This window comes from Eurytemora carolleeae, unplaced genomic scaffold, assembly GCF_000591075.1.
Source record: "Eurytemora carolleeae unplaced genomic scaffold, Eaff_2.0 scaffold1851, whole genome shotgun sequence".
NCBI lineage: Eukaryota > Metazoa > Arthropoda > Copepoda > Calanoida > Temoridae > Eurytemora > Eurytemora carolleeae.
Window position 1 is genome coordinate 1 of NW_019397787.1, and position 10,486 is coordinate 10,486.

Below are 10,486 nucleotides of genomic sequence, written 5' to 3' on the forward strand. Positions count from 1 at the left end.
GAGGACTACACCGACATCTGCGCTATGGACCTAGAGGCCCTCTGCAGATTATTCTACAAGTAACAAGTAACAAAAAAATAATCTTTAGAATATATTTAGAAATGTTTTTTGGGGTTTTAATTGCTAAATGTAAAGTAAAAATGATGATTTTGAGGGTAAAAATGCTGGTTGGAAGTAGTTGGATGTATTTGCAAGTGTATTTATCCCTTTTTTCTTCAACATAAATACTCCATAAACAAGAGATAAAAGAAATAGACAATTTATGATTGGTTGACCCATTAGTCAATAATCACATGCAAATTTATCATTCAATTTGGGAGAGATGAGTTTGATACATATTCTTCAAATCTGTAAAATAGCTCTGTACATTGTGCAGTGTGCACTGTACAGTAATGCTGTTTACCTTACTAGTATTGCAGACTCTAGATTGATGGTACTGTGCTATACCATTGTACAGCGCTTGCTTCCCTGATATCATTGGTAACCATTCTTTATCCCATAACCCTCGAACTGCTTCCTGTACAGTGTACATAATATTATTAAAATATATCGCAATATGAAAAAAAGTTAAGAATTAGAGCCCCCCCCCCCNAGTTTGATCTAAGAGCCTCCTCCCCCTTAAGTTTGATCTAAGATCCCCATCCCCCTCAAGGTTCTTAAACCCCCCTTCCTCCCCCTTAAGTTTGATCTAAGTACCTCATCCCCCTTCAAGTTTGATGTAAGAACCTCCCCCTCTTCAAGTTTGATGTAAGAGACCCCTTCCCCTAAAGTTTGATCTAAAAACTCCCTCTCCCTCCCATCGAGTTTTATGGAACAAAACGCCCCCGCGCCTCATGCATTAATAATTTTTTAAGTCTGTTGTTTCGTTCATTACAGTTTCATCTTTTTTAGTTTCTTATAAAAAATCTGTATGCATTCATTCTTGGCAAGGCGCTTCCATTTGATTAGTCATATGAGTCAAATTTCGATTTTCGCTCATTTTTGTATTTTTTAAATTTCGAGTTATTTTTGACATTTTAAGAGAAAAAATATAACGCTTTTAAGAGAAGAATTATAACGCACGCGTCAAGTTTTAAATTTTTTTAATAAATATTTTGGCAAACATCCAAAAATATTTGACTTTGAAGAAATTTCGAAGTTTTTCTGCGATGCCTGGATAATTTTAGAAAAAAAACATCGAGAGATTTTTTAATGGTTTACGATATTTCCGACAAGAAATGGAATCTCAGACAGCCATTATGTATTAAGGGATTATTAAAAAAAAATAATTTACCTTCTGCATATTCTTGAGGACTTCAGCATAAAGATCGTCAGCATGCCCGGAGAGTTTAGCAACAATATTATCTTTCATCTTGTCCTAGTCATTTAATTTCTAATAATTAGAACTATATTGTCCATTGTCCAAGGAATGAATTATTACTTAAATAGTGTTTGGAGTCGATGCTAGGTAGTAGGTGGATAGGTATTTAGGTAGTTATGTAGTTTTGTGGTTAGGTAGGTAGATGGATAGGTAGTTGGGTAGTATGCAGTTAGGCAGGTTGGTAGAAAGATGTAGAGATTGGAAGTAGGGAGTTATGTAGGAGGTTTTCTATTGTAAGAGTTGTGGTTTAAAAAAGTTTTAAGTTTATTTTAGGTTGATACTTCATTGCTTATATTTTGGTATATTTTAGTTTGATAATTTTGTTGCTTATATTTTGGTATATTTTAGGTTGATAATTTTGTTGCTTATATTTTAGTATATTTTAGGTTGATAATTTTGTTGTTTATATTTTGGTATATTTTAGGTTGATAATTTTGTTGTTTATATTTTGGTATATTTTAGGTTGATAATTTTGCTGTTTATATTTTGGTATATTTTAGGTTGATAATTTTTTGTTTATTTTTTGATATATTTTAGGTTGATAATTTTTTTGTTTAATTTTTGGTATATTTTAGGTTGATAATTTTGTTGTTAATTTTTTCTGGTATATTTTAGGTGGATAATTTTTTGTTTATTTTTTGATATATTTTGGGTTGATAATTTCCAGTTTCTAGTTTAACCCATTGTAACGCATTTCTATAAGAATGTATAAATTAATATGGAGTCAAGTTTCAGTTGTACAACTTATACAAATGTTTTTAAAAATAAATTTTGTAGTTATTTTAATAAGTTTTGAGTTTGATATGTTTTGTAGTTTGATAAGTTTTGTAGTTTGATAAGTTTTGTAGTTTGATAAGTTTTGTAGTTTGATAAGTTTTGTAGTTTGATAAGTTTTGTGATGATAAGTTTTGTTTTGATAAGTTTTGTTGTTGGATAAGTTTTGTTTTAATAATTTTTGAAAAGATATGTTTTGTGGTAATAAGTTTTGTGGTGATAAGTTTTGTGACGATACGTTTTGTATGTGCTCCTTATCAATATACCTGCTCTATTGCACCAACCACCTTATCTTTCAATGCTGAAAACACACCAGCTGCAACCTTAAACAAACAATTTAAACAGACTGTAAGTGTAACTTCAAGTGACCTTCATTACAAAGATGACAATGCCTGATTCACAACAGTACCCTTAAAACCTTATTTGATCAATAGTGTGAAAGAAAAAGTTGTTTTTCTAGATTGAAACGTGAAAATTTTTAATAATTCCTATTAGTGTTCCTACAAAATAAAAATGCGCAAGTCCCTATTGTAGAGAACCCAAATTTGAAAATAATAATTTTTCGAAAAATTAGGATTGATTAATTGATATTTCATCAGAAGTTACTGTTGTGAATCAAGAATTGAAATCTTTCCCTAAATTATGCCTACAGCCCCATAAAAACAAGATATTTTTTTAATCAATTCTTGGAACGGCGCAGAGTAAAATCTCCTGAAAATGTATTGAAAACACAAACCTGCAACTTCTTGTTCGCCTTCTGTAATCCTTCTTCAGTATCAAGATTCTGGCTCTCGGCAATCTAGACAATCATATAATCAATCATTCCATCAATCAATCATTCTATCGATCGATCAATCAATCAATTAATCAATCAATCTATCGATCAATAAATTGATCAATCGATCAATCATTCTTTCAATTATTTTATCAATCACTCTATCAATTATTCTATCAATCATTCTATCAATCATTCTATCCATCATTCTATCAATCATTATAACAAACATTCTTTCCATCATTCTATCCATCAATCAATCAATCAATCCATCAATCAATCTATCCATCAACCAGCCAATCAATCAATCAACCAATCATCAAACCATCAACCAGCCAATCAAACAATCTTTCATGGATCCTTTACTTTACACGATAATTACTTTTTGATCTTTCTTACATTTATTTATTTTTAAATTCTACGATCATTCCCTTAATTAATCTATTTTCAAAAATCCCTTTACTCAAAATTACTCTATGTTTACAAATTCATCCTCATCCTTCTCTAAATTACAATTTGTAAACGATTCATCCTTCTAGAAACTACTTTTTGTTCAAACATCTCCTTACTCATGTTTATGAATCCCTCCGTTGTTCAGTAATCCATAAGAAGAGTATACACAGACAAGTTCATTAAAGAATAAAGCGAGTCATGTTAACATAAACAGTATGTTAATCATAACATATGCTTGTACTCAACACAAAATAGGGTTTTTTATTCTCTTTAAACAGTCGTTCTTCTCCCACTTATCAACCCCCCCCCCTCCAATATGTTGAAAAGGTTTAAGCGGATCAGATAATATTAACTTATAGTTAAGAGAATTGTCCAGGTAAAATAGCTTTTATGTCTGGCTATAAATCCCGAAGAGGGAATTCTTGTATTTATATCAGCTTATTTCAAGTGACCCTGACTGACAAACTGACCAATTTACAACGATAGTCTTAAAAGCTTGCTTTCACTAATCAAGTATGAATAAGACATCTATGTTTATAATTTTGAAAACTAATAATTTTCAATTATGGTTCCATTCGAAAATGAAAATATATAAACATTATCAGAATTAAACCCTTTTACACACAGATAAACGACAATATTTTAACCATAATAGATAAGATAAAGGTTTAAAGGATGCTATTGCACTTAAAATTACAGTTTCATCAAATAAATCTCTAGATGTGTTTACCTCTGTACAAAGTGCTCCGTAGTTGTAAAGAATGCAAACCTAAACAATACTTTAATTATCAACCATGAATAATGAAAATAACTAACAAAATTTATTAATTTTTATCTAACAATATATATAATTATCGACTTCAGTTACAAGGTTTGCTCTCCTGTTTTTGAAAATACATAATATGCCGGCTCTAACTAGAGATGGGCATCGTTTATGTGAACGAACGAAATGTTTGAAAACGAACGAAATTTTTCGTCATAATAAAAAAACAAACGATGGACGAACGACTTGGATTGTTCAGAGAAATGTAAAGAAAAATATAACGATTTTTAACGAATGAAAAAAAACCAACGGAATGTTTCGTTCGCATGAAAGATGAAGGAACGAAATAAAAAATCGAACGCACCCATCTCTATCTTTTTAGTGTGGGATCACAATAGCAATCGAACTAATACAAGAGTGTATTGAAGATTTTGGCCCTCACATCGGTCAGCAATATTATTTTCTTTTAGAAATCAAACCTTCTCATACGCGAGGCTTGGTATTGTGAGGCTGATCCGTCCTCCAAATATCGATCCTTCAAAACAAAAATATTTTTTTTTCTTCTCTCCCCTCCCCCACCCCCAAATGTTGTTTTTCTTCATTCCCCCACCCTTAAAAATATTTTGTCTTCTTCTCTCTCGCCACCCTTGAAAAATTTTGACAATTTTCTTCTCTCCACCGCCCTCAAAAAATTGTTTTTCATTAATATTCTTTTTCATAATGGTTTTTTCGAATCATTCCCCCCCCCCCCTCCACATTTTATTTTTGTTTAAAATTTAGAAATATTATTTGTTTCCTTTATCAAAGGCATCTTTCCATTTGAAGGGAATTTGAAGTTCCTGTAAAAGAAAAAAAGTAAAAAATATTAGAAATTAGATCTTTGAATAAGCCCCCAAGAAAATATTGGGAAATTGTGTCTTTGTTTTGTCAAAAGTAAACAATATTATAAATTGAGTTCCGAGAAAGAAAGCATGATCCTTTAAAAATAGTTCCGTCTCGTAAAGTAGTGAACTACAATGACTACAAAACAAACTTTTTTTTCAAAGTTAGCAAAATATGATTGAAAGATTAGAAGAAAATGAAGAACAAGAAATATATACATTCTCAAAATTATGTGAATAAATAACTGTAACTGATATCAGACCGGAATTGTTTTCAATTCAAGGGTATATATCTTTTTAAATGTTGATATATCTGTGAGAAGGAAAAATAAAAATTTTAAAAATCATTTATTTGATTTCTCTTTTTTTAAATCCCAGATTCGGAAATAAAGTTCTCAAAATAGTGTTATTAATAGTTTGGTATATTTTTTAGAAAAAATTCAGTAAAACATTCATTATTTCAAAACTTTATTTTGTTAAAGTTGCTTTTATTAAAATTTGCAATTTTAAAAATTGGAAAAACGATCCAACGATCCAAACACAATCATTACGCCACGGTCGTTTTTGCATAGACTAGTTTCACCTGTACAGGAATCTTCTGTTCTAAAGCTGCAAGCTGATCATAATATTTTCCAATATTCTCAACAGAACTCTCTGTCCGGTCCAAATTCCTAATAAAGAAACATTTTATTACCGTCTGACAAACATTACCGAACCATACGTCACCTACCAGTAGGATGTAAAGCTACTTAACTGTCCCTTGTGACAATTGACAGACGAAATTTCAATTAATCCTTAAATTAAAAGCTTTGCATGTACGATTTACCGGGGTGTACTTTAGTCCTCTTTCGGATAAAAAAGGGGAAGATATCATTCGGTTTTCTGCTTTTAATAGATATAAACTTTTTTGAAATTCTCCAGTTATGACTATAAATCTGAAAATCACGTTTACTAAGAACCACATTTAACATTATCAAATCTTGCATAGAATTACAAGTATACTAGTAATACTAGGTTTAAAAACTACTATCGTGAATTGGACACGGCAAATCTGATATTTCAGGAGCCAATTGAAATTACATGATCCACTATCCAGTTCCTAACAAGAGTCACAACAATACTCCATTAGTCGACCTTACCCTTCAGTAGTATTAATTGTTATTTGATTATAAAAAGAAATAAGTGGATTTTTTATTTAAAAAACGCTCTAACGACTATTACCTGACTGCTAGATATCTGAGTTTGTTCAATTCTGATAAAGCATCGGTATAGTCCTCTAAACAATAAAACATATTTCAGCATTTATGTTGCGAGGTGATTTTTATTATGAGATATATACCATAATGTTTAAGTATAGGAGCGTAGTTTATAGCAGATCTATGATTCATGAAATATAAAACATCTACTTCCTTTATCTTGCAGTTAGCTTTATTCTTGTATTTCTCTCATGTTTTCAGGAACATTTTCTTAAATCCTCTAATGAACTATCTGTCTATGTACCTGGTGCATCTGCTGTACTGTATGTACTAGTTATTGTACCTGGTTTATCTGCTGTACTATATGAACTAGCTATCTATGAACATGGTATATCTGCTGTACGGTATGTAGTATCTATCTTTGTACCTGGTTTATCTGCTGTACCGTATGTACTAAGTATCCATGAACCTGGTTTATCTGTTGTACTGTATGTACTAACTATCTATGTACCTGGTTTTTCAGCCGAGCTATATGTACTATCTTTCAATGTACCAGGTTTATCTGCTGTATTATATTTACTAGCTATCATTGTACCTAGCTTATCCGCTGTACTGTATGTACTATCTTTCTATGTACCTGGTTTATCTGCTGTACCGTATGTACTAACTATCCATGAACCTGGTTTATATGTTGTACTGTATGTACTAGCTATCTTTGTACCTGGTTTATCTGCTGTACTGTATGTACTAACTATTTATGTACCTGGTTTATCAGCTTACTGTATGTACTAACCAGTGCTTAGGATCCGGATCCGGATCCAAGCACAATTTTATTTTTCAAAATGTGCAAAACAGCGTTAATTTTCCTTAAAAATATCCTATTTTGAATTGTTTAACAGATTTTAAAAATATTCTCAGGGTCTCAGGTTTCTATCTTGCTCAAATCTTAACTCAGACCTCCACCGTGCACCCCTCCCCCACCCCCTTTAATAACTAGAGAAGGATGGGGGGGAGAAGTCTCCCTTTTCCCCATTACAACTAAGCAAATTTAGTCTTCACAAATTAAGGTGTAAGATGTAAGGATGCTAAAAAGATACAGATGCTAAGGAACATCTTGTGTTCCCAGTATAAAGAGACTGTTCTCTGCCCTGAAGATATTCAAATCAGACCAAAGGAGTTGCCTGAAGGCAGATATTCCAAACGCGGAGGTTCTACTAAAAGCTAATATGAATTAGACCTGTTTTTTTTTCATCCAATAAAGTAAAAAAAATCATTATCATTTTGTGCAAACTAGTAGAAAAATGTTAATGCAAACTAGTGTAAAAAAATGTTAAAATGTTTAATATTGTTTTTAGGTATGAAAAGATATTTGAACTAAAATAAAAAATTTTCTTGATCAATGACCTGGATCCGGATCCGGATCCATTTTTTTGAAAAGCGGATCCAGGATCCGGATCCGGATCCGCATCAAAATTAAATGGATCCTAAGCACTGGACTAACTATCCATGAACCTGGTTTATCGTACTATATATACTAGCTGTCTATGTACCTGGTTTATCTGCCGTGCTGTATGTACTAGCTATTTATGTACCTGGTTTATCAGCTTACTGTATGTACTAACTATCCATGAACCTGGTTTATCGTACTGTATGTACTAGCTATCTATGTACCTGTTTTATCTGCCGTGCTGTATGTACTAGCTATCATTGTACCTGGTTTATCTGCTGTAATGTGAGTACTAACTATCCATGAACCTGGTTCATCTGTTGTACTGTATGTACTAGCTATCTATGTACCTGGTTTTTCAGCCGTACTGTATGTACTATCTTTCAATGTATCAGGTTTATCTGCTGTATTGTATGTACTAGCTATCATTGTACTTAGCTTATCCGCTGTACTGTATAAACTAGCTAACTATGTACCTGGTTTATCTGCCGTACTGTAAGTACTAGCTATCTATGTACCTGGTTTAACTGGTGTACTCTATGTACTACCTATCCTATGTACCTGGTTTATCTGCTGTACTGTATGTACTAGCTATTAGATTCTTCAGAGGTTTAATAATATCTACATCGGAACCCCTTTTTAAGGGAACAAAAAGTAACTCGGTCATTTGATCTGAAAAATAATAACTTATTGAAAATCAGCTCAATCTTTTTAAAACCTCACATTTTCGGAACAATTTGGACAAGCTAAGAAGCCTAGTAGTACGATCGAGTGGTAATTTCCTAGAGAACGCTTTTTGGACCACTGCACTCCTAACAATTAAGTGCATGAGCTCATATTTGTTAAACGAGGTCAAAGTTGCAGCGTGGGGCCCCTTATATGTCCTAGTCAGTTCTCGATCCAGGAATTGTCTATACCTAAGTCAAGGGGCCTAAGCGCCCGGCCCCTTAGCCTGTCCTAGCCGCGGCGCTCGGCCGAGAAAGAGTCTTAACCTAACCTAACCCTAAATAATAATAATTAAGTACTAATTTGGTCATGTAAAAAACTGATAGGGTAATTTCCTAGTATACGATTTTTGGACCCCCCCCTCCTATCAATTTTGTACATGGGTGTGACAGGAAGTTTAAGGTGCGCGAAAAAAAAACATCAAGTAACCCCACTTAGTTGTTCACTCAATCTTTGTCAATAATAATAACGAGACGTCAAATATTTTATAAAAATCCTCGCGTGGAAATAAATATGATGCAACCCGAACAAAGATAGTTTTGTAAAATATGACAATCCTTTTTCTTTCTGCAGAATTGTGACTCATTTTGGTTCCCTCTTTACTATGCGCTTACTGGCTTAGAAATGCCGCAGACCGTGTTTTCCTGTTTCGAAAGTGTTATCAATCAACTAAGCAACTCTTCTTTATTAAAGTGTCGTATCAACTGAACTACTGCCCTTTGTATAATTAGTATTAAATTGTACCATTGTCGTAGTTATCCAGGGTGGTGTATTTTTCGACCTACACATATCCGCCATACTCCACTTCTGACCTACACCAAATCCGCTATACTACACATCCGACCTACTAGCACGTGGTATTACAGCTGCTATATGGACTTGTGGCCGCAGCGCCCGGCCCCCTAGCCTGTCCTAGCCGCGGCGCTCGGCCCCCTAGCCTGTCCTAGCCGCAGCGCTCGGCCCAGAAAGTGTCTTAACCTAACCTAACCCTCAAATAATACTAAAATAAACAGCTGGCGTAGGTCCGATACTGTAGTAGGTCGGAAAGTTAGTATAGGTCAGAAGTTCAGTAGGGGGGATGTTGCGTATAGACGATGTAACATTACCGTTATCCATGGCCTTTTTCTCCTGAGGGGGGGGGGGGGCGCAGAAAGACAGAAGGGAAAAAAATTAAAGAGAAGAAAAAAATGAAAAGCATATTGAAACGAAAATTGAAATTGTACATGCATGGAAGACAGGCAAAAATTCTAATTTTTTAGGATAGGGTTTTAAATCAACTTTTACATTTTGAGAAACCTATTCTTTCAGAGGCGTTGTTGTACAATGAAATTTGTGCCTATAGTATGATTCTTTTATGGGGGTTGATTCTTTTATGGGCCCTAGAAACCAGCGACGTCGCACGACCAGTCCCGGATTAGGTCAAGATAGGTCAGATTAGGTCGGGTTACGTCAGATTACCAAATTGGTCGCAATATGACCAGTCCCTTTAGGTCGTGTTAGGTCGTGTTAGGTCGCGTTACGTCAGATTACCAAACTGGTCAGTTAACATGACCTGTCCCCCTAGGTTGTGTTTGGGTCAAGTTAGGTCGGGTTAGGTCAAATAACCTAACTGGTCTGATACTGGTCTTAACCTGACCAATCCACTTAAGTTGGATTTGGTCGAGATTGGTTGAGTTATGTCAGGAGACCTAACTGGTCGGAACATGACCAGTCCTTCTAGGTCATGTTTGGTCAGGTTAGGTCGGATTAGGTGGAGTTACCTAACTGGTCTCATACTGGTCTTAACCTAACAAATCAACTTAGGTCGGATTTAGACAAGATTGGTTGAGTTATGTCAGGAGACCTAACTGGTCGGAACATGACCAGTCACCCTAGGTCGTGTTTGGTCAGTGTAGGTCGGGTTAGGTAAAATAACCTAACTTGTCTGATACTGGTCTTAACCTGACTAATCCACTTAGGTCGGATTTGGTCAAGATTGGTTGAGTTATGTCAGGAGACCTAACTGGTCGGAACATGACCAGTCACCCTAGGTCTTGTTTGGTCAGGTTAGGTCGGGTTAGGTTGAGTTACCTAACTGGTCTCATACTGGTCTTAACCTGACCAATCAACTT

General features: G+C 34.2%; 2 protein-coding genes across 3 annotated transcripts; both read right to left on the reverse strand.

Moving 5' to 3' along the window:
- Positions 1-289: 289 nt before the first annotated feature.
- LOC111715900 (apoptosis-linked gene 2-interacting protein X 1) lies at positions 290-1,378 on the reverse strand. Its single transcript, XM_023491299.1, has 2 exons — positions 1,274-1,378; positions 290-517 (listed from the first exon to the last, which is right to left on the reverse strand). The coding sequence occupies exons 1-2, from the start codon at positions 1,349-1,351 to the stop codon at positions 305-307; spliced, it is 291 nt and encodes a 96-aa protein (XP_023347067.1). The 5' UTR covers positions 1,352-1,378; the 3' UTR covers positions 290-304.
- A 972-nt stretch (positions 1,379-2,350) lies between these two features.
- Positions 2,351-8,345, reverse strand: LOC111715901 (programmed cell death 6-interacting protein). 2 transcript variants are annotated; one of them, XM_023491301.1, is made up of 9 exons: positions 8,220-8,345; positions 6,630-6,638; positions 6,228-6,282; positions 5,590-5,677; positions 4,922-4,964; positions 4,605-4,660; positions 4,093-4,131; positions 2,871-2,933; positions 2,351-2,457 (listed from the first exon to the last, which is right to left on the reverse strand). In XM_023491301.1, exons 1-9 carry the CDS (start codon positions 8,314-8,316, stop codon positions 2,392-2,394), a joined length of 516 nt encoding a protein of 171 aa, XP_023347069.1. In that variant the 5' UTR covers positions 8,317-8,345; the 3' UTR covers positions 2,351-2,391. The 2 variants fall into 2 exon arrangements, with proteins under 2 accessions (XP_023347069.1, XP_023347068.1); XM_023491300.1 differs by lacking the exon at positions 6,630-6,638 and having other exon boundaries at positions 8,211-8,343.
- Positions 8,346-10,486: the final 2,141 nt, after the last annotated feature.